Source organism: Cervus canadensis, chromosome 1, assembly GCF_019320065.1.
Source record: "Cervus canadensis isolate Bull #8, Minnesota chromosome 1, ASM1932006v1, whole genome shotgun sequence".
Taxonomy (NCBI): Eukaryota; Metazoa; Chordata; class Mammalia; order Artiodactyla; family Cervidae; genus Cervus; species Cervus canadensis.
The window spans coordinates 42,551,667-42,579,504 of record NC_057386.1 but is presented as its reverse complement, the minus strand read 5'-3'; the positions used below and the strand labels follow the sequence as shown (position 1 = coordinate 42,579,504).

Below are 27,838 nucleotides of genomic sequence, written 5' to 3'. Positions count from 1 at the left end.
TGTTAAAAAGAGCCACATGCACAGCAGGCCCCTGAGGGCCCACACTGCTCCCCATGTGGCCACGAACTCCCGGCCACGTCCCATTCCTTCCCGGGTCGAGCGGAGCCGTGCAGGCGCTGCTGCTGCTGCGGTGGCGGCGGCGGGACCTTCGGCCAGTCTGCTGGGGCCACTGTTGGGGAAGGGCGGGCGGACGGGCCGTATGGCAGGGGACAGAACACCGAAACGCCTCATTTTCAAATAAAAAAGAAAAGAGCAGTCTATACACAGTTGTTTGTTTTGGTTCGGTACAAACAGAATAAAAAGTCGCTGCTTTGATGGTCAGGCAAACACCCAATTCGGAAGAGGAGGCAAGGTGACGCCCAGCGGGTGGGTTAGGAGCCCCGGTGGCTGGTGGAGCGCCTGGCTTGGCGGCCCTCTCCCGGGAGGCAGAGAGCACAGCTTTAGGTAGTGTAAGCCTTTTTCCTTTTATTTAGAATAACCTTTTTTTTTTCTTTTTCTTTTTTTTTTTAAGCAATTTCCCCACTCCCAAGTCGGGCCAGTAAAGATTACATGAAAACTGGCACACCTATCGGCTGGAATACAGATGCACCAAATGAGGATTTAAAAACTTTCCGAGCGAAAAGTAGAACAGAAAGAAAAAAGAATCTCCTAGCATTTCCCCAAAGGTTTCACTCTCCCGCCACACACACTCTCCAAAGGACCGCTACAGATCCAACTCTGCAAGAGAAGACAGAGCAGTGTCAATCGGGGAAGCCGCCCGCAAGGCCACCGGGAGGCGTTCAGTCTCAGCAGGCAGAAGACAGCACTGCCCGGGCCGGACCCGGCACCAGCACTCACCTATGTCAGCTTCTTGGCTTTGTTGTAGAGGGAATCCACTACTTTACTCATGTTCTGAATTGTTTCCAGAGCAGCTTCATACGTTTTATCTACTGGGGGTTCATCGAAAATAATCAAGACACCCTCCCCCTGGTCCAAGATCCCTGCAGGAAACACAAGCGAACCCAGGTAAAAGCAAGGATTAGACACACAAGCACTGGAGATGCAGCCCGCTCCCTAGCTGCCTCACTTTTCTCCAGAAAGGAGGGGCAACAGAAATCACCCTCCTGTTCTATTTGTGCGTGTTTATTATACGCGCTCATCACAGGGATGAGGGGGACAAGGGTCCAAGGGCACCACCAAGGGAAACAACGGAGCATCGTTGTTCAACGTCAACAAGAGCACGATGCCTCTTCACCACTTCATCACCTCCACCAGCCCCCTCACCCGTATGGCTCCTACTCACCATGAAATTTCTTGTCAAGAATCATCTGTGATAATTTCCTTTCCACATCGGCCTAAAATCAAAGCACATGATTAGGGATCATCCATCTACTGACAGCACAGTGACACAAAAGTCTTGCATAAAAGGGTCTTAGGACAAACGGCCTGAAACAGCAACAGTGCGGCTCCACTCTGAGCCCACGGCCCCCAGGCTCCACTGAGCAGCAGGTTGGGGAGCTTTGCAATAAGGCCTGGTAGGTGTCAACGGCAGCCCCTCCACGCGCGCCCTTCCCCATCCCTACCCTCCAGACAAGCTCAGGACTCCTTACCTTGGAGAGTTTGATGAGGCTAGATATGTGTTCAATCTAAAAGGAAAGGTAAAAAGACACCAACAGGGAAAGGTTTACTTTTGCCTCTAATACTGGGATGAGGGTAGTGCTCTATCTTGGATCCTGGCTGAATGTCAGGGCCAGATCCTCTTTAGCCGTGCCTGGTCCATCTGCCTACCCTGCGTCATTACAATGATCACACTCCTGTCCCACATGCCCAGAAGAGACAGCATCTCCCACATGCACGGTGACTGCAAGAGCAGGGAAGAGACTGCACCGAAAACAAGCAGGGGGCGACCTCACCAGCCTCCACCCCACAGCACCCCTCTCCTCAGCTCTCGTTCCCTGTCATAAAAATCCCAAGCTCTTAGGGGGTCTCCTGCCTACTCCCAGGCACACCCTTGGTAGGGAGTTCCCATCTGGATGAGTGTGGGAAGGGAGGGGGTGACAGGGAGGAAGCTGAGCCAGAAACCCCCTCCCACCAGAGAAGAGCAGGAGTCCGCAGGAGGTTCATACCTGTACTCGGGAAAAGGGCTCGATGACCCGGATCAGGTTCTGTTCCAGTAGGTTATCATACAGCTTGGCCAGGTGTGTGCTGATGATGGGGTCGTCCCGGAGCTCCGCCCGGTAGTCTGTCAGGGCCTGCCGAGACAGCAGAGATGGGCACAGAGGACTGAAAGTCACACTACTTGCAGCTTCCTAAGGAGTGTGCTGGCCCCTGTAATTACACACGTGACCCAAGAGGTCTGGAGGGTTTGGAGAAATGAAGGAAGTGCCATGAAGGCAGAAGACAAGGAACACGAAGAAATGAAAGAAGGAGCCTACCCTAGGCACCATGTTTCTGTCTGAAAGCCTCACACTGACCACTCAAACCATGCAAGCACCACAAGCAGCTCGGCTTACAAGCCGAATTCACTGCACAAGCAGTCCTCAATGTGTTTCACAGAACAAATACAGCCTCCAAGGCAGTGGGAGCGAGGCAATGCTGATGTTAAATAATGGGAAATGCTGAATTCCACAGCTAGCTCTTGGGGTTTTATAAGAAACATCAGCATAATATAGCTGCAGGTGCCAGAAAACAAGGTCCCTTTCTAATTGTGTTAGTCCTAATGTTTCCCAAATACCTGATCACGGTCCTTTTTTTTAATCCCTGCTAGAAATGTTCATCCAAATTTGGGGATAAAATGATCTAGACTCTTTGTTTATTCATGCATGTGGTCTATTTATCCTTAGTAATATTCTTCAGTATCCCGCCTCATTTCAGCTATGCTATAAAGTGTTAAAGGAAGCAAGCAAATCAAGCCAAGTAAGGAAATGAAATTGACAAGAAATCTCAAGGAAGATGATGGACCTTGGGGACAGTCAGAGAGCCACAATGTCTAGTTTCTATTTTTCTTCCTGGATCTAGGTTTGTTTTTATTAAGTTGCTCTTTATACTCAGATTAACAGGAAGGAGACTCAGAAAAGTATAAGTCTCACCCTACTGCTTAGACAGGTCTTTCTCCCTTTCCAAACCTTCGCAAACATTGAGTGAAAGGCACGGGAGGCTAAGTAAGCCTAGAACTTCATCCTAAGGAAGAGTCTTTCAGCCCAGATGCACACATCAAAACTGATGTCCACAGAGGAGAGGCAAACCTGGTGTTTCTGGAGCTGAAGGAACATCTACGACCATGTCGCATGCTGCCTGTGTCAGACCCTGACACAAGTTAGCGTCTTTAAATCCCAGCTTCCCCAAGCATAAATCGCAGGTAACAAGTTTGTTGTGAAAAATCAAGTGCAAGAAGGATGACAAAACTTTTTGAAACTGAAAGGTACTCTATATAAATGAGATCTCACAACTCAAGTTTCACTGTACAAAAGTGCTTGACTACTTCTTGGGGGTGGGGAGAAGAGTTGTTAACTTTGGGTTTCTTAATGTTTACTTGTTTATGTTAGCTGCACTGGGTCTTTGTTATGGCACAGATCTAGTTCCCTGACCAGGGATGGAACCTGGGCCCCCTGAACCCCCGGCATTGGGAGTCTTGGCCACTGGACCACCAAGGAAGTCTCTACTTCTTGGTTTTGATACTGTGCTATATTTAAGATGTAACCATTGGGGAAAACTCAGTGAATGGGACATGAGATCACCTTGTACTATCTTTACAACTTCTTGTGAAACTGTAAGCATTTAAAGATGAAAAAAAATTTTAAGTACTTAAATGCCCCTCCCCTCCACCTGGTTCCCTACCAACCCAATGCCATGCTTACCTTTTCAAAATCTGCCAGTGATCTGTTCTTGCTCGCCTGAGCCACACACTTTAATGCTTCTGTCTAAGAATAAAGAGAAAAATAGTGACAGTGATCTATTCCGCACACTCACATCTCCACAAATCATAAGAAACATGATACATCCACACAACTCCTGGCTGTAAGGAAGAACCTGCCCTGTTACTTTTCTTCTCCAGAGGCCTGCGAAGAAAAGCCAGAGGAATGGAATACCACTGTGTGCCAACCAGTTTCCCTCCAAAAGCGGAAGTGATGTGAAGATATTAGGAAGTACAAAGTTTTTCAAAAAAGAGAGGCTTTGATAAAGCATTCTCCAAAGATGAGAAGCTGAAAGGGAAAATGGCCAGAGACGTGTGAATTCTTCCCCCTCCTCTAAGACTCCCTACCCCTACCTACACCCCCAGATGCCTTCCTGCCCTGAGACTTAATCACACCTTGTGCTTTACCAAAACTCACTCTGCTGGGTTTGGTGCAGGACTTAGGCCAAGATTTACTTTCATTAGGACTGAGGCATCAAAACTCTACATATTACACTGAATGTTAAAACCCCAGAGTGATGAAGGTATAATCAAAGGTTGAGGGGCAACCTCTAATCTGGTTATACAAGACACCTGACCAAGCTAGTAAGCCTGCACTCAGCAAGAAATCTACAACATTCATCATCTGAGAGGTGGGCCTGACTCCTGCTTGAAAGCTGTCATCAAGGTACAAAGAACAAGAAAGAACTCCTCTGGTACCAGCCTCTGTACGTAAACAAGGAAGGTAGTGTCTTCTACCTTTAAAACGATGCAAAACTCATCGTTAGTAGAGTCTGTTTCCAGCATCTGTCCTACAGACCGAAAAATGATGAGAACAGCCTGAAACTAGAGCCAGATAACCCAAGCTCCAAGTCTGACTTCACCAGTACCAGCTACCTGCCCTTGTGTTCTGGACACTTGACCTCTCTTGGCCCACCTCCTTAACTCTAATGCTAGATATGACGGTGAGTCTTTCACTACGGTAATATATCATTTTGGTCAAAACGAGGAACTGATCTGACACTTCTTCTGATGAAAAGTCAATTAGGGCCATTTGTATAGATGGAAGAGATCATCTACAATGGACATTCCGTCAAAGATACAGTGAGATGGCCAACATTTCTGTTGTTTAGAGACAACTCACTCAAAACCTAGAAAGACTACTTTTACTTCCCAGTGATAAGCAAAATACAAAGTGATGATGCACACATCTGAGACATCACCTTTACACAGGGCACTCTTACCTCCTCAGGCGTAAAAGGCATCTCACACAGGGCTACCAACCACCAAAGGTCTCTTCATGACCACACCCAAACTCAGTAAATGAGTGGGAAGGTATGGATGTGAGAAGCCCTCAAGTGAGCCATCAAATCCTAGTTTCTGCACCAGGCAATCCAACCTCTCTGAAGGACATGTGCACCAGACCTTACCCGGCTCCACTGTCTTGGAGAATATTATTCCATACATTAAATTTTCAAGCCCAGCTCATAGGAGATATACTTTCTGGTTGAAGCCAAATGCAACCTAACCCCCTATAAATGCTACAGTTCAATTCTGAGTTAAGTCCCTCAAACCACCTGATACCCACAAAAGCACCAAACAATGACTTTTCAGGCCCAGAACTAACAGTACAGGAATTATACTAAAGGAGCTTGATGCACATAAGTGGGGGAGGGCAGAATGAAAAGTAGAATGGCGACCTGAAGGGTACGGTATCAGTGAACACCGTGACTGACCACACACTGCCTCAGAGTGAGCAGAGATCAGAACTGCAGTCAAAGCATCCCCTACCTGCCTCCCTGCATACCGAAGTGCAAGCTTCCCGCTCACCAAAGCCTGGACATCTTCTGGGCTAGAAAAAAAAGACAGACTTGGTCAATTGCTCTAGGATGCTATGTTTCTAAGTATATGTTTAGGCAAATTTCTTCTTCTGTGAAAAGACTCTGCCCACAGAGGTAATCAGCCCCAACCCCTAAATCCATATGCCCCTGACACCATAGAAGCTAGGCTTTCTCCACTCTGGGCTCCCTGCTGAAAAGCAGAAAAACTCAACTTAAAAAAGAAAGCCACAGTGGGACTTCTCTGGCAGTCCAATAATTAGGACTCGGAGTCCTAATTTCACTGCTGTGGCCCCAGGTTCAACTCCTGGTTGGGGAAATATCCCACAAGCTTCACGGCGTGGCCAAAAAAAAAAAAAAAAGCTATGCTGAACCTACCAAAAGTAATAAATCCAGGAGGCAAAATGACTTTATAGATCAAATCCCAGTATAACAGATCTTTTAAAAACACAAGTTCTGTTTAATCCCAAGATCCAAAAAAGAATCCCAGTCAGTATCTCATGTATTCCCAAAAAAGAACCGTGGAAAAATTCTGTAGAACTCTTTATAAAACATCGAGCTGTCACACTCGCCGCTGTCGCCCTTTTTCAAACCTTTCCCTCACCTCTCCTTTAACCCCCCCATTCCGGGAGGCCTAGTGGCTGGTGCTGGTCTATAAGCCATTTCCTGGCCCTCTGTCCAGTGCTCAGCAACTCTCTAGACAGAAATGCAGGGTAAGGAGAACACTCAGAGGGGCTGGGAAGGCTATTTCTCAAATCTGTCTCCCCAGTTCTAAAAGACGAGGAAGAGTGCTCTAGGATTAGTTCTGATCCTCCCACTCCACCTTAAGTACCCCACAAGGTGGCAGCCACTGCTTCTGTAACTGGCCAATCTCCCGGCCCAAGTTATCCTGCCACGGCAGAAAATCTCAGACCAAGGACCTGAGTGCTCATACCCCCAAGTTAACATGCACCTACGTGTTCAGCATGATTTTGCACAGCAACATATACTTCAGAGATGTGATGGCCTTGGGGCTATCGATGGAATCATAACCCTCGAAAGCCTCATAGAAATATGAGTATGCAGTTTTCCAATCCTTCTCCTCTGCTGCATGGATAATACCTGGGCGTTGAAAAGAAAAGGGTTAAGAACCATATGAAGTAACAAAACCATAAAATATCACAGCTGGAAAGGGCCTCAAAAATCTATCCCAACTTCATCTACTTGTTGATGTGGTCAGGGAAGAATAAGAGACCTGCCCAAAGCCACTGCCATCTAGTGGCAGAGCTGAGATTAGAACCCAGGGCTTTGAACTCCCAGTTCAACATCATCTACCAATATTAATTCTAAACGAGTTAGAGACCCAACTAAAGGGGATCCTAAAAACCACATATGGTCCTCATGCATCTCATCGCCACAGCAGTCCCACTACCCTTTGGGACCTCTAGACAAGGCCATGTTCACTCTCTGTGACATTACCTTCACAAGTCAGAAAGATAACCCAAACATCTCTCCCTGCTCTGCCCAAATTACTGGTTTTAATAACATGAACCATTTCTTTCTGATAACTTTTCTAAGCTTGACATTTTTAAATGTAAGCAGCTTTCATGAGAGGGAAAAAAAGAAATCCAACCTCTTATATAGTCTCATTCCAGATATTGGTCATTTACAATTTTATAGATGTACTTTTGCTGTGATGCAGTCAATACATGAATTTCACGTAATGCCAAATTTATGAACTTAACTGTAAACAGTTAAGCAGTATTTCTTTAGGTTGATATGCTACATACTTTATCTAACCAATTCTCTGCTGTTTAGAAGCTGGGTTGCTCCCAATAAGCCTAACTTTGACTGAACCTGCAATTATTACCAACCTATGCTATCACTTGGGATGACATGAAAAACAGTACTCTCTAGCTTGAAAGACATCTAAGCCTAAGATTCTCTGTATCAGTTCTAAGCCTGCCTCAGCCCCATCCATGTGTCTACCTCAGGACTTTCCAACTTTTTCACAGCAAGGTACAGAAGAAAGTACTCAGTATTCTGGAGTAAAAGGATGAAACTGCTCATACATGCCCCCAGGGGATCCATGTTTCAGACCCACCTGTCATATTCCTGTGTGCCTGGCACACCAGTTGGGAACTTCCACTTGATAACCACTACTGAGTGGTATGTGCCATACCCAGGGCTTTTATTTTCCCAGAAAGCCTCCCGTTTAGCAACCATAGGAATCAGGCCCTTATACTTAACTGTAGAGGCCTGGGGACTTGCCTGCTGGCTCAGACAGTAAAGAATCTGCTTGCAATGAGGAGACCTGGGTTCAATCCCTTGGTTGGGAAGATCCCGTGGAGAAGGGCATGGCAACCCACTCCAGTATTCTTGCCTGGAGAATCCCCATGGACAGAGGAGCCTGGCTAGAAACAGTCCATGGGGTCGCAAAGAGTCGGATATGACTGAGCAAGTAAGCACACAGAGGCCTGGAGAAAACCCAGCCTCCTCTGTAGCCAAGGAGACTTCCCTCAGAAATATCCAACAAACTACTACTAACACTGCCAAATTCAATGAGACAAATGCCCATTTTTCCTTTCCTCCCCGTCCAAAGCCAGAATAGACCAGACGAAAAGTAAGACTGGTATTAAAAAAAAAAAAGTAAAATAAGGCCCAAGAACTGGTATACTGCATTCTCAAATACATGAGCAAATGCAGACCACATGATGACTATAACCATCGCAACTGGTATAGGACATTATTTAAAAAAAAAAAAACAAAAAAGTAGCCTGTTACTCATTCCACACCAATATTAACAAGGGTCCACCATTTGCCAAGCACTGATATAGCTGTTATAGAGGAAATAAATATGAATAAGGTGCTGAAGCAGCTCACAGTCTCACCGCGGTCATCAAAACAGACACAAGGAGATTAGTATCATAATACGTACCAAAGAATATACACTCCACAGGGAAGTCCAAAGTGAAGAAGGCACTCATGAGGATTTATAAAGGAGACATGCAAGCTGGATCTAGAAGGATGCATGAGACTTTGTCAAGGGGACAAGATGGAAAGGGGAACTCCAAGCAGAGAATACACAACAGCAGGAACACGGGAAGTCATTCAGTGACTAGGACTGAAACCAAAGATAAGCATGAAAAGAGTGCCTTCCCTTAGAATGCACTGTTAAAGAGGCTAATGCAGAGTCACTGGATTTACATGATCAGATTTGTGTTTCCAAAAAAATGAGACCAGTAAGCAAGATGGATTGGGAAGTGATAGGGACGTTTAGAGTAGTGAAAAGACCACGCCAGAGGTCCAATGGCATTCATGACAGCAGTGACTGTAGAGATGGAAAAGAAAAGGCAGATGTGGAGACAGATTCAACCTCATCCGGTGACTGACTGGATATGAAGGGAGAAGAAGAGGAAGGGAATCCAAATCACTCCAAAGTCAGTAATTACACCACTAACAAAAATAGGAAATGCAGAAAAGAATAGTGTGAGGGGAAGAGTTAGATAATAATTTTGGTTTTTGATGTGTTGAGATTCCGATCTACAGAACATTTAGGTATGGAATTCAGAACAGAGAAGCTACCAGAAATCTAGGTGAGGAGACCATTTGTGTGTTACGGGGCAACTAAAGCCATGGAAGAGTATGAGACGAGACAGGAAAAGGGGAGACCAGGAAGAGACAAGAACTAAGCAAACAACACTGAGGAACACCCACACTGGAGAGACAACAGAGGGAAGAGACGAGGACAATCAGTCAAGGGAGGACCTAGAAGACACTGCTGTCAAAGAAGGCTGCAGTGTCCGACAGTGTCCCATCTCCACAGAAGTCAGAGATTACAGGGGATTAACTCTCTTGCAAGGAATCAAAAAAGACACCAAAGTAATGATATTCTTCCAGATTTTCCAATAAGCGTGACAGAAAAGGAGAAGACAGCAATTTTAAAAGGACAAAGGACAGTGATTTTTCAGCTGGGGTAGTTCAAAGACTGAGGAAGATCCAAGAGGAGACGAAAAACTGGACTTAGAATTGGAAAACTGAAAACTTATAAAGGCAGGTAGAAGGATCACACTTGGTAACAGGTAAAAACAGACAGTGATACAAATTCTAGGGAGGAAAGAGAAATAAAGAAGGTGCACATAAAAACGGCCTCCATCTGCTCTGAGAAATATGATGCAAGTTCATCTCCTGACCATGAAGAAAGAGCATAATGAACAGCAGTGGCTTAAACAAAGTGTCAATTATGGTCAAAGCAAGGTCCTGTGATAAGAGCTTACATTCACCATCTCATTTACTCCTCACCACCATCCTGTAAGGAGGTACAATTATCATCACCATTTTTCAGATGAACTAAAGATAATTAAGTAACTTGCCCAATCACACGGCTAGAAATTCGCAAAACTAACATTTCAACCTAGAAAAGTCATTTTCTAGAGCTTCTGCTCTTTCCCTGAATGACAACACATGCCAAGTGACATTTACGACACCTAAGAGGCAAGCACAGCAGCTGTTATCTCCCTCTGACAGTTTTATGTGAAAACAGAGAGTGCAAAGAGGTAACACCAGGGCTTAAACTAGTCCTCTGCCTCCAACCCCAACACCCCTTCAATAATAATAATAAATCATAACTAATAAAAGCTGCTGACTACAAGTATCCTACTGCCAATCCATGGCCTCCCAGCCCAATTCCCACACTCCGTAAGAAGGCAATTCACTACACTCTCCTGTTGGGGTAGGGGGTGGGGCTGGGTCCTTTCCTCAGCCTTGATATGAGGTCCTTTAGAAAAGTCTAGCATGCTTTATAGGTCTCCAACTGTCAAGAGAGGTGGGTTAGTCCAGTCTTGGAAAGAAGTGCCACCATCCTGAGTAACTGACAAAGATGGAAGAGAAGGAAGACCTTTTTAAAACCTTAAGTGAGACCTCTCTAGGACGCTGGTGCCAACAATCAGGTTGCCCGGTCAACCACAGATAAGTAAGTTCTTAATATAATTTAGGCAGTTCACAGCAAGTGAAGAGTAAGGGGGGCAGCTAGTTAGAGGGATAACCTTCCAACCGGTTTCCCTGAGGAAGCCTCAGCCAAAACAGCCAATTTTATTCTTCAGCCCCAACTCCCCATTCCTTCCACCTGTAAGGTAAGATGAGCTTTAAGAAAACATCCCATGAGTTTCTAAGGGTGTTACCTGACTGCATATCCAAGGTGGCCTGCAATTTAGGGGGGCAGTAAATGGCATTTGCTGTGGTTCGAGCAGAGGTTAAGGCAGCTCGGGCTTTTGGCAGGTTGCTCAGGGCATGGTAGGTTTTGCTTTCTAAAAGCTGTACTTCCACCAAAAGGGCTTTGTCATCCATCTTTTTCAACTCCCGAAGCAACTGAGAACCTAGAGAAAGAAAACACAGATACCTCTTTGTTAGCCATAATCTTAATACTTTAATACCATACTATTTCCCTCTCTCACCCTTATAAGAACACTCAGGATAAAGAAACCTGCCTGAACTCAAAAAGAGGTTATCTATTTACAAGATTTAAATTGTCTACTAAGGTGTTGTCTTCCAAAAGAGAAACACAGATCTCTTTGAAGCCTTTCTGCATACAAAAGACATCACAGCCAAGAATCCTATGAGCTTACTCCTAAGATTCAAATAAAGGAGGAATCCCCACCCAGAAAATGCTGAAATTACTTATCCAGTTCAGACAAGCACCTGATCTCACTCTATTCCTGTCCAATAATCCTAAGACTGCATAAGAAACATGAGGCACTAGGGCTGGTGGGGAAAGCAAAGAGATTAGGATATACTAATGTTCTCCAAATATTCCTCCTTCCCCAGGCTCAACATCATTAATTTAGTCATTAGGGAAATGTAAATCAAAACCAAAATGAGATACTACTTCACACCCACTAAGATGGCTAAAGTTAAAAACACTGACAATATCAACAAGTGTTGGTGAGGATGTGGGGAAATTGGAACTCTCCTCATACATTGCTGGTGAGAATGTAAAATGGCGTGGCCACTTTAAAAAGCAGTTTGAAAAACAATAAAAAGCAGTTTGGCTGTTCCTCAAAAGCTAAAGAGAGTCACTATATGCCAGGAATTCTACTCCTGGGTATATACCTGAAAGAAAACCATGTCCACATAAAACCTGTTTATAGCAGTATTCATAATAGCCAAAAAGTGGAAACAATCTCAGTGTCCATCAACCTGATGAAGGGATAATATGGTACAATGGAGTCTTATTTAGCAATAAAAAGGAATGAAGCACTGCTATATGCTACAACATAGATGAATGCTGAAAACATGCTAGAGAAAGAAGCCAATCACAAAGACCATACACTGTGTGGTTCCATTACATGAAATGTCCAGACTAGGCAAATCTACAGAGGCAAAACTAATTAGTGATTGCCCTGGGATGTGGGCACACAGAGGAGGAATGGGGGATTAACAGGAGTGACAACTGATGGATACAAGGTTACTTTCTAGGGTGATGAAAATGTTCTGAAATCAGATAGTGGTGACAGCTGCCCAACTTTGTGAACAGACTAAAAATCACTGGCTGTACACTGTTAAAGGGTGAATTTTATGGTCTGTGAATTATATCTCTGTTAAAGCAGTTTTTTTTCTTTTAATGCTACTTGTTAGAACCATATGAAAATAGCACTTCTGCAGGATAAGAATTACATACTGGCAATTTTTCAACTTAACAGATCATGAAAGTCGTGTTCTTCTACCTGGAGAAAATAGTCCAGCTATATCCATTAATTTTTTAAAAAGCAGCAAGCAAAGATTTAAGGGTGTTGAAAGGCCAAAAGCAGCCTTTAGTTGGCCCATTTCAGGTTTCCTATATGTATTTACATCCAGTTAATTTTTTTATTTTTAAAATTGATTTTAATGATAAACAGATATAGTAAATGTAACGGTCAATAAATACTTGCAGTTCTACCCTTTTGTTCCCTAATGTTGACAGACAGTTTCTTAGAACTTCTAAATGCCACTTTTCCATGACAGATTCAGTAACTGTAAGCCACTTTAAATCTTCTAAGATATAGGCAGAATATAAATTATTAATACATAACTAATAAGAGTACCCAGGTTCAGAATACATTCATTTAGCCAGCTGAGATGGAGGAGGAAATGGCAAGCTGCTCCAGTATTCCTGCATGGAAAATTCCATGGACAGACGAGCCTGGTGGGCTACTGTCCATGGGGTCACAAAGACTCAGATATGACTGAGCGCAGGTGCACACTCACATACACAGAGCCAGCTAAGACACTTTACTAGCTTCCACCAGCTTACTTACCCAAATGCAATGCTTCCTGGTACCTCTTGGTATCAAAGTACAAAGACACCAGTCTTGCCTAGGAAAGAGAAAAGGCATTGACTGATGGAAAGGGGAGAAAAAAAGCCAAAGAAAGAAATCAAAGATTGACAGTCACAAAACTGTTACTGCTGAATATTCAAGTCTTGATAATAGCATCAAATTCAGCCTAAAAAAAAAATCATCTAGCCCATGATATTATCTCCTATTACAGCCAGTAACTAAACCATGTTGCTGCTTACTTTTCTGAGCCAAGCAGCAGGTTGGTATCAAAGCTTCAACCAGAGCAATTCTCATGAGCAGGTCTACTACCCATCATTTTGGGTGCACGGATAATACACAGCTGCTGAAAATACTTTTGATCAGGATGGTGCTACTCATGTTCACAGTCTGTCAAATGTCTAGAGACCTGAAATCAGTACTAACGCAGGCACATACCTCCAAAGCTTGGCGTAAGAAAGTCCTCTTCTCTGATTTGGCCCATTCGATGCACTCTAAACACAACTCGACCTGCAACAGGGAGAGACAGTATATGCAACATTATGTGCTCACGTTCTTCCCACAAGCCTTGCTTGGGAGAACAGCTTCGTTTCTTCCTAATGCATTACTATCCATGTTTACTGTCTCAGGAGCATGCCTTGATCATAGTATCTCAATATATATAGCATAATGGAAAATCAACTTGGCTTTTTACACACAGAGTATACTTGTGCTTAGACTGTGTTCCTTTGGAAAAGAGCTTTGTCTTCAAGATTCCTCATCTACCTTCCCAGGAGGAACCCAGGCTACATATGCAGTCCTGGAATGTAGAGTTAGTTCTATAATGGCTGAGACATTTTTAAAGCAGAAATTTCTCCTGAATAGTAACAGTAATGTGTTCACATGAATGTATCAGTCATAAAGGGGAGAAATTCTCAGTCTAGGCACAAGTGTCCTACTCTTCCAATAGGTGCTTTTAAGACTCAAAAGGCCCAGATGACTCTTCCCTTCCAGAGTCTACAAAGCACAAGTAACAATTCTCATCACAGTACAGCAAACTTAGCATGTATGAAAGTGAGTAAAAAGAAATTAAAATTAGCTTAACACTTAAAGGGGCTTTTTAAACTTTCTATAAAAGAACTGAACTCCCAGTTCTACCTGCTACCCAAGCAGTAATGTCCCATGCAAAGTAACTAACTTAAAGAAGTGTTCTATGCCAGGTGGTCTACATGCCATCAGGTATCCTTGCCATAGGAGCTCTGACAAGTACATATTAAGTGCTGCAGATCATCTATCACTTCTGTTACTACAAATTTATATTAAGATTCATAATCAGAGCATAAGATAAAAAGAAACCGAGCTTTCCAGAAAACTAACTGGTAAAATAAAGCTCAGTAGATAAATGAATGACTACCTGGTATTTGGAAGAGTCAATGAAAACTTTATATCTCACCGGAGGGGGCCCCCTAGTGGCTACTTAATCCCCAACTCTAAACTCAACCACCCTCATGAATTCTACAAAACTTGAAATAAAAGCAGGCCAATCACAATTTCAGTTTTGAGTTCTGTTCTAAAAGACTAAAATCAAAGTAAGATTTCTGTTCATACATGAATGGAACTGAAAATATTTTGCTGAATATTTTTAGCAACAAGAATAAGTCTTTAGTCCTCCGTGTTTTGGGGGACTAAGAAACGCTTACCCAGCAAGTTTTACCCAGCAAGTTTAACAATGCTGAAATGAATGCCTACACCTGATTCAGTAGTCTGGAATAAAAGGTTGGCCTCTCTGATACATACCCCTAGTTAAGAAACACTGAGTTCTACCCTAGCATCTCACCTGTCCCCATTTCCCTGACAGTCCAGATGTTAAGTGACTCACCCAAGGTCATCATCAGCTTTTGGGACCAGAACTTGACCCAATCTCAACTCACACTTAGTAAATTCAGGTCAATAGAGACATTTCTCCTACAGCAGATAATTTTTACATGAATGATCAGTTTTCAATTACAGGGTACATGATTTGCAATATCTAAGATTATAATCGGTGAAACCAGCGCGTCAGTTCTAAGAAAAAAAATTTAAAGGCCACTCACTGCCCTTTTGTTTGAGAGGCTTTGTGCTTTGTTAATGCTAACAATGACTGATAAAGGGGATAAATAATAACACACAAGAAGTCCATGCCTCTGGAGGAAGCCCTTACTTGAGTGCAACAGCTTAAAACAGTCAAATTAGATATGTTTTTAAGCTTTAAATAAATACACTAAACCATTTTTTATATGCCTTTATTCACTAAATTCCTAAGGGAAAAGAAAGTTAACTACTATTTTAAGTGTGAAATTCTCTAGCACGAACTCCCTTTTTTCCATTAAAATAACTATTTAATTCAACAGTATTTTTTGATGTAAGGTTTCTTAAAATGTGCTACTGTGTGCTTCAGTTGGATAGACTATACCAAAAAATGGCCTCCCAAAGACATTGCCTAGACATGCCTGGAAGGTAAAATCAATTCTGGAATTTCAGCTCACTCTTTGGTTAAGGATCTGGTTCAGTCTTCTTTCTTCCCTCTTCACCCTAAATCTCTACTCCCCTTCTCCCTGCCAACCATCCCAATCCTCAGTCGCCCACCCCACCCATACAGCCTCACTTCCTAGGCAAATGACCAGAACCTAACCTGAGGTGGAAGGGGGGGTTCAGGATGGGGAACACAAGTAAATCCATGAGTGATTCATGTCAATGTATGGCAAAAACCACTACAATACTGTAAAGTAATTAGCCTCCAACTAATAAAAATAAATGGGAAAAAAAAAAAGAACCTAACCTGAATCACGTCAGCTTCCGGAACACAGCAAGCTGAAGACCGTGCTGTAGCTCTATCTGACTTATGGTGAGTCATCAAATACAAAAAGGCAAGGAAAATCCCCTCCCCATACTCTTCATGTTAAATTCCCCAACACTTCTAGATCTCTTACTGATGTCCTAAAACTTCGTATTTTGCCCTAGGCCTCAGTACTTCTATGACAGTAATCTACCTATGCCTTGCTCCTCTATCCTTTCTATCCTTTCCCAACACTCAATCAAAGAATTTTAAAAGAATCTAGAATTTTCCACTCTCCCAAGTCAGAGGTCTTGAGTCACGTAGACAAATGCAGTAACAATACCCCATAGTTGTATCTCAAGTCAATAAACTTAAGTCTTAATTCAACAAAATATCTCCTGAGCATCTACCATAGAGAAGGCATGATCCATATATTCCTTCAATAAATACTAGTTAGGTAGCTTCTTTGGGCCAAACTACTCTAAGTGTGGACGTTACAGCAGTGAATAGGACACAGTAATTATCCTCATGAAATTTATATTCTAAGTAGGAAATGAATGTTAATAAGCAAAACAAACATGAAGAAAGCAGAAATAGGGTATTTTAGATACAGTGATAAAGGAAGGTCTCTGAGGAAATGAGATGGAAACAGAGACTTGAAATGATGAAGAAGAAAATGGTGAAGAAGAAAAAAGGCTGTGTTAAGATCAGGCTGAGAGCGGGACTTCCCTAGAAGTACAGTGGTTAAGATTTCATGCTTCCACTGCAAGGGGCACAGGTTAGATCCCTAGTCAGGGAACTAAGATCTCGCAAGCCACACAACATGGCCAAAAAAAAAAAAAAATTAAATGCATAAAAATGCCCCAAAGTTAGAACAGTTTAAAGCCAGTGTTACAGCTGTAAATAAAGTAAAAGAAAGAATAATATGGCAGGTGAGGTCAGAGGTAGCCATGGTTACGGAATAGCCATGAATTAGGAATGAGAAAGGCACTGTGATACTACAAGGTATACAGGGCTTCATCTGAATGAGACTGCATTACAGGAAAAAAAAAAGCAAATGTTCAAGTGACCATCATACAAGGCAAAACCATCAGGAATATAACATGTACAAAACACAGCGTGAATCACTGAACAGTTCAGATCACAGTAACGTACACTTCAGAGTACCAGGAGACCAGACCGTCCTGATAAGCTGTACTGTAGAGAAACATGAAACACGAATTCTGCAGGCAACAGAGAGCCATGGAAGGCTCAAGTCAGGGGTGTACAGACAGGAATAAGATGTTCAGAGGGTTACTGGGTAGGATATCTCTCAAAGTGGTGGTGCGAGACTTTTGCAATAGTCTAAGAAATAATTAGAACTTGTTGTACATGAACAATACCTCCCAAAAAAAAAAAAAAAAGAAGAAATAATTAGAACCCAAACTAGATGGCAGTTGTACATAGAGAACAATACAAAAAGAGGTGGAGAATAAAGATTGGAGAAAGTTGCATTGACAGAATTTAATAAATGGTTGGATGTTGATGTTGCTATGTTGAGTTTGAGGTGCAGACAGAACTATCTGGATGGTTCATAATTTATTCCAAACCAAACAAACAATCTGTAATCCACAAAAATTACTGAAAGACCTGCTAAGTGGAGTAAGACTCTGGCTCTAGATAAAAAGCTAAACTACTAATCAATAAAGACAAACAAACAAAAAAGACCAATAGGTCTTAGCATTGACAATCAAAAGACACAATATGTGAGAGTGTTTCCTTTCACCCTAGGATAAGGAAGAAAAGCCTCTGGTTGACAAGAAAGTAATGTACAATGAAGAATAGCAATGTACACACACAGTTAAAAGGAAGGCCTAACCAGACATGGAGCCACAAGACAAAGGCCAGGGAATCCCACAAACCAGTTACAGGAGAGCACCAAATTATGATTTAGATAATTTGGATACAGGAGGAGGAGAACTGACCATCAAACAAATGCAGTTCTATCCACTGAGCCAGCTCACTGTTACAGGAAGAAACAAATTCCAAGAGTTGAGTCAAAGAAGCAACTTGGATAATTAATTTTTTCTGCCTAAAATGTTTTAAGTAACATTTATTAGTCTGTTTCAAGCTAACATTTATTGGTCAGCTCATTCTAAGGCATCCTAATTCAAACAAAAAATGTGGCATCACTTTTTCATGAGCACAAATACAATTTTTTTTTAAAAGTTAGGATTACACAAGAGTAACACCTCTTTGAAACACTACTTTTTCTTTTAAATTATTCATAAAAATAACTCTAATGCTTTGGTTCAAAAGGCAGCCATCTACATATCTGTTTTTGATCTACTATCATGAAACACAGTTCTGTGAAAAACAAATGAACTTAAAGACTTCTCTACTAATGAATTTTCTATAATGAAGTTAGTTTATGGTGTTTAAACTAGGCTTCAAAGAATCATTAAGGAAAGAAACCAGATTTTACAAAAGACATGATTTCAAAGTGAGATCCATAAGTGCTAAGTTTCTGAAGTTCCCCATTGTTTATTCAATACACCACTAAGCCCCTTCATATCTTTTACACCCACAGAGGCCATGGAAAATAATGAGACATATAACTACCTACCAATTCCTACCCCTGCCTTTATACCAGTTGACATTTTATATATTTGTTCATTATCTGCCTTCCTCATTAAAATATAATCCTCATGAGAGCAGTAACTGTACACTGTCACAAATGAATCCCTAGTACCTGTAACAGTGCCTAACACAGCACACATTCAATGACTGCTGAGCAATATAGAAAAGACAACAACTATATTCTTCCTGCAAACACATTCAAGCAGCCACCATACACCCTGCTTGAATCTACCACTTTTTACAGAATGAGTTTTAACTTTGGTAGCATCTCCTTCTCCAGAATTGCAGACAATAATTCTTTGAAAAGAACTGGAAGAGGCTCAGTGATTCCAAAGAGGCACTCTTCAGTACAGCTCAGGATCTAGTCTGAACACGTAGAGGACATGGACAGGTACGCCAGTCACTTCAGTACACACGAGACACAGAGATGGATGCTCACTCCTCAATAAAGGCATAAATGCATACAAGACACGCCAAGAAGGGATGCCACGAGACTTAATTAGTGCTCATGAGGAGCTCTGTGACACAGAGTACCAGACACAGAAAACATTACAAAGGTGTGGCAATACAACACCTCAAAGACAAGAATCAGTTTGTGACCCTGAGGTAATGAGGATTCCAGGGACCACTGACAATCTCCACTTACAAAGCAAAGCATGGAACAGACCCAAAGTATCAAATGCCCTGTAACAAAGAGAAACTGACATGGTAAGTCCTGCGCTGTCCTCCCGGCTGTCCCTTCCACATACCACCACAGTGCAGGCAGGCACTTCCTTCACTGAAACAAGACTTCGCTCCAAACAAAACTTTGTCTCTTTTGTCATTCAAGTAGCTTACCTCCTGTCCTGTAGCTGCTTCCATATCAAGAAACAGATCAAGAAGAGATCGGACCAGACGAGCGGCTTTAGCCTTGCTGATGGAATTCAAGAAGGGTCGCACATACTTCAGGAGTCCTCCAAGCTCTGTGGAAGGCAATTGTCACAGGAAAAAGTATTCATCAATATTAGGGACAAAATACCCATTACCATACCAAGATAATAAAATCAGTACTTATGTCTGGGAGCAGTCAAAAGGAAACAGGAATTCAAAGCATTCTCAGCAGGTAACAGAGTAGCAAAAACGTTAACAGCTTACACCAAATCTGTATTCCATTCCCCACTTGGCCACTGGATTACTGTGAGGGTCCTGGGAAATGCTCAAGGCTCTCTACCTCATGAGCAGAGCAAAGTACTCACACTCTCAGAAAGCAGTATTCTAGAACATGAACTATGCCATGCCTCAACCACCTTGAACAAAATCACTTCCCCACAGCCAACAAATTTATCAGGTTATAGAGTTAAAAGAAATTTTTTTTTCTAATTTCCAAGACTGTCTTAGTTGGAAATCTCAACAGAGATCTTCAATTTCAGGTTCCTTTTTTCCTCCCTTCCTAAAGTTATGCCCAGTTTAGCCTTTTACCAATGTAATTTCCATGGCACTCTTCTGAATCAGTTTTTCACACGAAAGTTAGGGTGTCTGTCCCTTAAAGTTGTACTGTACCCTTTTAAAATTCCTCATTAATCTACAAAACCTGAGTCTTAAACTATGACAAAAAGGGTGACCACCACAGAGGCTTCTTCCCGTCTTGTGTGAGAACAGAGGGTGGCACAGTAATTTTAAGGGGGCATCTTTAGAAACAAGAGTGAAAATTAGAGAATATTTCAACTGACCAACTAAGGAAGTACTCCTGGAATGTAGGTTAAAATTACTTTAGCGTCACTGCCTCAAATTGTAGACTCATCCTCCTGAGAACTCGAATTCAGGGCAAGCAAACCTCCCCCTCCAGAGAATGCTAATTAGGGGTCTTGAAATCCTCATCTGCCAGCATAGTCACAGAAACCACGGGGCGTGTCAGGTACAAAAGGAACTCTATACAGAGAGGAACAGTTCACCTTTCCCTTCACTCCCCGGTCCTGACCTGGGACGCCCGCCGCCTCAGGTTTCCCCATGCTGTCCCTCCGCTCAGCCCTGTACTGACTGCACACCGCCTGTGGCCAGGCCTCGCTGCTGCGCTGCCACCTGGAATCCACCCCATCACCTTGACCTACGAGGAGCTTAGAGGCCCTTTCAGGTCGGCTGAAGTCCTACTGAGTCTTCCATGCCAATGCCAGGCTACACCCGTTTCTCTCCCTCAAATTCCTTGTGCACTTATGCAAACTTCAATTACATAATCATAGCTTTTTAAAAGTAGTCGAGTGCAACATCCCTTCTTCTACAGCATTTTCTATTATCCTGGAACAATTCTGAACACTCTCCAGTGACAGAAATGTTTAGAAAGCAGATAATTCCAATCTTGGTCAAACTCAATTGTTCTTTTCTGAAACGTAAGTCCATAGCCTCTTTCCACATGGCTTCAAATATTTGAAGATAACTATCACTTGTATCTCCCTGGGCACAGCAACCCACTCCAGTATTCTTGCCTGAAAAATCCTATGGACGGAGGAGCTTGGCGGGCTACAGTCCACAGGGTCGCAAAGAGTCGGACATGACTGAAGCAACTTAGCACACATGCATGTATCTCCCTAAATTTCCCTTTTTCCAAGCTAAATAGCTTTAGCTATTTCAACTGTTCCTCCAACATCTTGGTTTCTAGATTACTTGTCACCTTAGTTGCCCTCCTCCAAATAAAATCTAGTTTGCAAACGTACCACTTGTGGTACCCAGAACTGAAAACGATGTTCCACGTAGGGTCCGACCAGTAGAGTTATGGCTCAGTTCTCCTGATCAGACTGCCACATGTAACACAAGAAAGCATGTTTGCTTTTGCTAATAGTACTCTTTGTTCAGACTGAGTCCATAAGGTCTTTGTGCAAACCGGTTCCTCAGTTTTGATAAACAGTTTAAGTTTATAACTTTTTCCTTTCTACACAATTTAGTCTTGCTGGCTTTGGCAACAACCCTGAATCCTAAATCTGTTCTCTACTGTACTGAATCATCTACAGAAATAAGCACACCTTCTGCTGTGGCTTTAGTCATATGCCAGATGCTGACCAGAACAAGTACAGATCCCTATGACTTGATGCAAGAGACTTCCCTCCAGGTCAACAATCGATCCATTTGCCATGCCAAATGTTCAAAGACTGCTTACATCAGATATGTTTATATCACTATTCCTAACCAGGGGTTAGCAAACTTTTTCTGTGAAGGGCCAGATAGTAAATATTTTCAACTTTGTGGGTTACACAGTCTCAGTGGTAGCTACTCAATTCAGCCACTGTAGTGCAAAAGCAGTCATGGGTAATATGTAAACAAATGGGCATGGCTATGTTCCAACAAAACTTTATTTACAAAAACAGGTGGCAAGCCATTGTCCACGGAGTCCTGCAAATCTGATCTGATAAGGCTAACCAAAGAGAACTAGGGTGAGTTTGGAATAATATTTTCTTAACAAACCCACTGCTTTTTTGATTAAAACCTAATCAAATAATCTGTCCCAGAACTTTACTGATGATTACCAGCTTACAGTGTCTAGAATTTGTTCTTTTCATTATCTTATGAAAAGTGGAATAATGTTTGCCCCTCCTCATTTTCCTTATACCTCTCCATCCTTCATGATTTTTCTCAGCATCATAGTGGCTCTATAAACATATCTGCTACATCTATTCTTTTGATATTAAAAGACAGAAATTGTCAGAGCCTAGAAACTTGAACTTACTGAAAAAGAGAATTTGCTCTCTCTTCTCTCACCTACCTTGGCTTTAATTCTCTTTTTCTGGTGTTATTTCTATCTTTTTCTTAATCATTTTCCTTCCTGGAAAAGGCAGAAGTGAAACATGAGCTAAGGAATCTGCCTTTCTCTCTAGCACTTGCTAGAACGACAGAATCTTTTCCAAGTTATTCTTTTTGCTCTAACAGAAAAGCAAATGACCTCTTAGTTGCCAAAAGACTCAGTTCATTTTTCATTTTAATCTATTACTGTAGCTTATTCATTCTTAGTTATATTCCCTGTTTCTTTGCATTTTCACACAATGATTTTTTTTTAATTCTGATAGAATCATATTCACTTCTTCCTTCTTTACTTACTGAAGTTATTTGCAAATGTATGACCAGAACTTCCTTTACAGAACCTCACAGAACTCAGCACACTCCTTTAAAGGGTTTCAGGTTATGAAATCTGCAGGTCCCGAGCCAAGGCATCATGTCTGATAATGAAGACCACAACTTTCAATCACAAGCATGCATCAGACAGTCTTATTCACTAATTCCCAAGTTGTCTACTGTCCAGCAGGGACCCTACCTATTTGAGCAGACTACTCAGCACAATTCTAGCCATATATGAAATGCATAACAAAACAAAATTGAAAATTAACAAAACAGACAGATGTTCTGTTCTCAGGGAACCCCAAATTCAAAGGAAACACCAAAAACTGATCAATTATTAATAGCAAAGATAGGTAAATGAATGTAGGACCCAAACTTCCTTAACATACTCCTCAAAGTCTTTCTCAGAAAACAACGAGAAGTAACCTGGAAACATTTCTGAAAGTTATTATGATTCACCTGTTAAGAGTCCAGTAGGTTTCCCTGTACACTTCTAAACTTCTCAGGTATGGATCACAGGGAGGGGAGGGCAATGAACAAGGGGGGAGTAGAGCAGGAAATAGTAATTTCAAGCAAAACAGTAACACTCTCAGACAAGTTTTCTGAAACACTGACTATACTACATGCTGTTTTTAATTATCCATTCTACTTGAAAAAGTAGACATCTGAAAGGTTCAACAACAGAAAAATTATTTCAGGGAATTCCCTGGTGATTCAGTGATTAGGACTCTGTGCTCTCACTGCCAAGGGTCCAGGTTCAATTCCTGGTCAGGGAACTAAGATGTCACAAAATGTGCAGCACAGCCAAAAAATAATAATAATTTCACCTGGCTTTCTAATTCAGGAAAATTACTTTATTAATTATATATCATGTGGACTAATCATTAAAACTGTTTTGCAACGTTAACTGACAGGCAAAAGGAATCCATATACATGTTAAATAAAAGTCAGCATACAATGAAAAAACCACCACCTACCACTGATAACTCATAAGTGAATAACTATGGAAAGCAATAGCCTTTATAACTCCAGGTCACGAGCTCAGTAGAACTACATGGATTCAAATCCTGTTTCTCTCATACTAACCGGGTGCCCGTAAGTAAGATATCTAACTTTTCTGTGCTCAGTTTCCTCAAGTATAAATGGGTAATAGTATCTACCTTATCAAGCCGTTTCAAGGGTTCAGTAAGCTAAATCCCACTTGGGCTTAAAGTAACTCGTTCACAGTAAGCACTTAAAAACAGTTTTTCTTTTTAAAGATAGTTTAAATAAGATACAAGATCCATATAAATACATCCTCCCAATTTCATACAACTTTACTCAACTTTCTACTGATTAAGTCTAATAATTAGTAAGTTATCACCCTTAATTGGGAAAGATCTTTGTTCTCAATTTCAAGAAGTTTTGCTAAGGCATACCTATCATCCTCTTGGATAACAACATAATTTGGGACAAAGTAATCCACAAGATCAACTATGTTTAATCCATTCTAATCAGATAAGCTCTAAATTCACTTTAAAGTTAACTAAAATCATCCATGTTAAGTTTAAGCAGGCTACTCTCTGAATACTGTTGCCACTTCACTGGTCAAAGGCCTTCCTGGTCAACAGGACTCTCTCAGTCCAAGGACACGCCCATCAGAGTATCACCTCGAGCCTGGAAAGTCAATGGTTCCATTACAACTAGACTGGGCAACAACAGATACAAAGTTCTAGGTACCAGTGGAGAAATCTTGGGAAGGTTCTCTCCATTTAATGTCTTACTCATCGTGTATCAGGAAAAAAGGACAGCAAATCACTTCCTTGGATACAAAATCCCTGGTCATTTTGAAAGCAGGGGCCTAGGTACTCTCCACCTTAAATACATCAGAACAGATCCATGAAAGCAGCGAAGACTGCTACTGCCCACATGTAAGGGAATGCAGTGAAACTCTGAAGCAGAAACAAACCACAGGTTACCATATCCCAACAGAAACAGGATTCTTCCTTCACCTGCAGAACAAGTCATCCATGAAAGAACTGAGTTTAAAGGCCTCTTAACTTCCTGATAGAAAACTAAAGCTCAACAAGTGGGCAATAAAATGGAACTTCAATACCAATAAACTGTGTGGATGCAGTCCTATATTCCCTCAAAAAAAGTGAAACTTCACGCAGCATCTCAGGTAAGAGAAAGCAATCCACTTGGAGCACTTACCTGCAGCTTGTCCAGTCTTGGCCAGGAGAGACCCCAGTTCCAGGATGCTCTGCTCCTTGACCTGCACCGCCTCCTCGTCATTCTCCTGAATGTCACGCTTCACTGGGAGAGGAAAACGCAAACCCTCTTAAAATTCTGACAGAAAACGAAGACTAAGGGAAATTTCACCCTCACAAGACCAAATATAAACTCAAACAGTTAGCAAAACACAAATGCTAGAGAGCTTTAAAAGAAAAAAACTCTAAACAAGAAAAAGTAAATTGATCATGCAGTACATGTCCCATGTATCTATCTCATCAGAACAGATTCCTCTCTCTGGAATTTAAATGTGCCTTTTCATTCTACCACTTAGAATTTCCCTCACCCACATACACTGGCAATTTCTGTTGCTGTCACTTGGCTAATGCAAAATTTCAACAAAACAAGTTCTTTACGCTTGTGGAGGAACGCCCCATGCCAGGCGCTGTTAAAATATTAAACATACCTGACTGCAAATTTACTTGCCACAAACTAAAACCAAATGACCAAGTTACTGTTAACTATAAAGTCAAGTCTTTCAATAAACTTTAGGCCTGTGGAGAACCTCAACTGATGGGTGTGTTAGGAATAAACAGTTCTACAAAGCCATTCAGGAAAAACAATCCTGTCACAGCTCCAGTGTGGTCCTTAGGAGGGAAGCTAGTTTAAGGGATCTGGGACCTATTTAAATACCTTTGTGCTATAGGTCCCACTTCCAACTGTTAGTAACTATTCTACCACTTAAACACTGGCCAGCCTCTTCAAGCTTGTAGTGATAAGTTTAGTAATCATCACTAGCTATCACTTCTCTTACAAAGCATCATGACTTGACAAAAACCAAAATTCTGATACTCCATGATGGAGTCTGGAAAAAGTAAGGCTGTCAAGCATCATGACTCAAGCTTACTCTAACAAAGAAGCTTTCAGTGAACTCTCTCCTAATGCAGTGGGCAAGCAAGAAATACTCTGATTATAATGTTTACCATAACTCCCACTTTATAAAAGACAATATAGTAGGCACTACACACAAAAAATAAAACCCATGCTTCTCACATTAGTTGTAAATACTAGTGTGTATCCACAGGATAAAAATACACATTAAAAAAAAGATACACATTGAGGTAACTAGTTCTGAAACTGTAACTGACTTAAGATCAGAACTTCAAACTGAAATACAGCCTTTATTTACAAACATCATCCATTCACTGATGCATCTTAACCCCACTTCTTCCCTTTTTCTAGTAGCCCTAAAGATAAAGACATCAAGATCCTGTCACTGTCCTTTCTCCATGGAAGTCGGGAGAACCAAAATTCAACGGACTTATGAGTCAACTGCAAAATCAACAGCCTGGAGGTCCCACGTACACGTGCGTTCTCGAACTACTTGTTGATTCAATCCGAATCTTCTCCAGCTACATTAAAAACATCACTACTGCCTGCGTAGTGAAGAGCTAGCCCTATCTGAACCCTTGATGGATAAGCATTAAAAGCCCTCTGTGTCATCATAAATTTATTTCTGTTCACACCTGAATCCCAGTAGAAAACTGTCGGAAGCAACCGGCTCGGGCTCCCACGTCAGTTCCCCCATTCGCATGCAATGTGTGAGACAATCATACTACAGTGCTAAGACGTTTTTCTTTCCTTTTCCCCGGCAAAGGGCAGCCGGCAGGTTCCAAAGAGTTCGCAGAACTCCGCGGCTGATAACTAACTCTCTGAACTCTCTTCCAAACCTCTCCGGGAGAGTCTAGGACGATTAGTCACCTCCTCGGGCCGGGCGGTCCCACCCCAACATCTGGTTCTCACACCCTACACGGGGGGGTAAAGGAACCTCTCAGCCACCTCCCCAAACCAAATGCCAACCTGAGGTGTGTGCCCCCTCGGTATCTCAAAATACACTCAGGAAGAGCCCCCTGAAAGTGGAGCTTTCCACGGTGGGCTGGCAGAAGTAGCAGCTCCAGCGTCCGGAGAAAAGGAAACTCCAAGAGAAGAGCGAGCGCTCGCACTCCCACCCGAGCAGGCTAGACTGACAACAAGGGCGGGAAATGCCTGTCCAGAGCGGGTTTCTCAGGCCCTCAACTGGAGGTTCTCACACCAGCTCGTGACAAAGCCCGCCAGCCGGCCGGCACCGCTCACGGTCCCGGGCCAGCCCGCACCGGCCAGAGCGGGAGACAAGGCTGGGGAGCGAAGGGGCCCCGGCTTGGCCCACTCTCCCTCCGCGCGCCGAGCCCACCGTGAGTCAGCAGCCGGCGAGTGGACGCCGGGCTTGCCTCGGGGCTTCCCACGGGGATGGAGGCCCCGGGGCTCCAGGGAGCTCCTAGAGGCCCGGGGCCCCCGGCCCGGCCCCCCTCTCTTTCACACACACACACACACACAGTGAGTCAGCAGCACCGGTGCCGGCTAGCCCGGCCCCGCTCCGCCGCCGCCGACCGACACAGGCCTAGCTGGACCAGCGGGGACAGAGAGGGCGCGCGGCGACCTTTACCGATGGAGTGGAGGATGTCGATGGAGGCCTCCCGGTCGGTGCTGAGTAGAGACTGGGCTCTCTGGAACTCCACCACCGCCGCCGCCGCCATCTTACCGCTCTCACACCGTCCCCGGCCGCGGCCGCCGACGCCGGAAACACACGCCCGGAAGGCCCGCCCTCGCCCCCGCCCTCCTCCACTCCCAGAGAACCAAGGGAGCTGTAGTCTCTGCGCGGGGGCCGCGGAGGCGGGCCGAAGGGTGAGGATGAGAGCCGGGGATCTGGCCGCCCACCAGCGAGGCTCTCCGGCACCGCCTAGCGGCTGCCCACGAACAAACAAAGCGGTGCCTAACCGTTGGAGCCCGAGGCTAGTCCCCAGTCACCTACAAGAGGCGTCTAAACCCCCGACTCCCTCGCTTGCCCTTGAGAGAAGTGTTTGAGCACCCGCCTGGGTATTCAGTGAAAGCTGTTTGGCTTTCTTTGTAGCTTCCACATTCAGCCATTATAATTCAGGGCAATAAACAGTCTCATAAAGTGCTCACTGTGTGACTGACAAAGAATAGCACCATTCAAATGCTTTCAAGTGTCTGGCAACACGTGGGAGGGACACACACACACACACTTTTCAGGCTAGAATCCTACAGAATCCTAGCCAGCCTGTGACTAAAGGTACCG

The 27,838-nt window shown here is 43.0% G+C and overlaps 1 protein-coding gene across 1 annotated transcript; it reads right to left on the bottom strand.

Annotated features, from left to right (window-relative positions):
* Window positions 1-445: 445 nt before the first annotated feature.
* On the bottom strand, window positions 446-27,338 carry PSMD11 (proteasome 26S subunit, non-ATPase 11). The gene is made up of 14 exons (XM_043480700.1): window positions 27,185-27,338; window positions 24,685-24,786; window positions 19,249-19,373; window positions 13,437-13,508; window positions 12,981-13,038; window positions 10,869-11,063; window positions 6,666-6,810; window positions 5,663-5,723; window positions 3,837-3,899; window positions 2,106-2,231; window positions 1,590-1,625; window positions 1,283-1,334; window positions 838-980; window positions 446-717 (listed from the first exon to the last, which is right to left on the bottom strand). Exons 1-13 carry the CDS (start codon window positions 27,273-27,275, stop codon window positions 838-840), a joined length of 1,269 nt encoding a protein of 422 aa, XP_043336635.1. The 5' UTR covers window positions 27,276-27,338; the 3' UTR covers window positions 446-717.
* Between the last annotated feature and the right edge of the window lie 500 nt (window positions 27,339-27,838).

Excerpts from the sequence above, each read along its gene's own strand:
- PSMD11 (XM_043480700.1), bottom strand. The coding sequence starts at position 27,275 with ATGGCGGCGGCGGCGGTGGTGGAGTTCCAGAGAGCCCAGTCTCTACTC. Across the intron at positions 13,509-19,248 it reads AAGCAGCTACAGGACAGGAG|GTCGAGTTGTGTTTAGAGTG; the intron begins GTAAGCTACTTG and ends TCCCTGTTGCAG. Across the intron at positions 6,811-10,868 it reads CACCTTGGATATGCAGTCAG|GTATTATCCATGCAGCAGAG; the intron begins GTAACACCCTTA and ends TTCAACGCCCAG.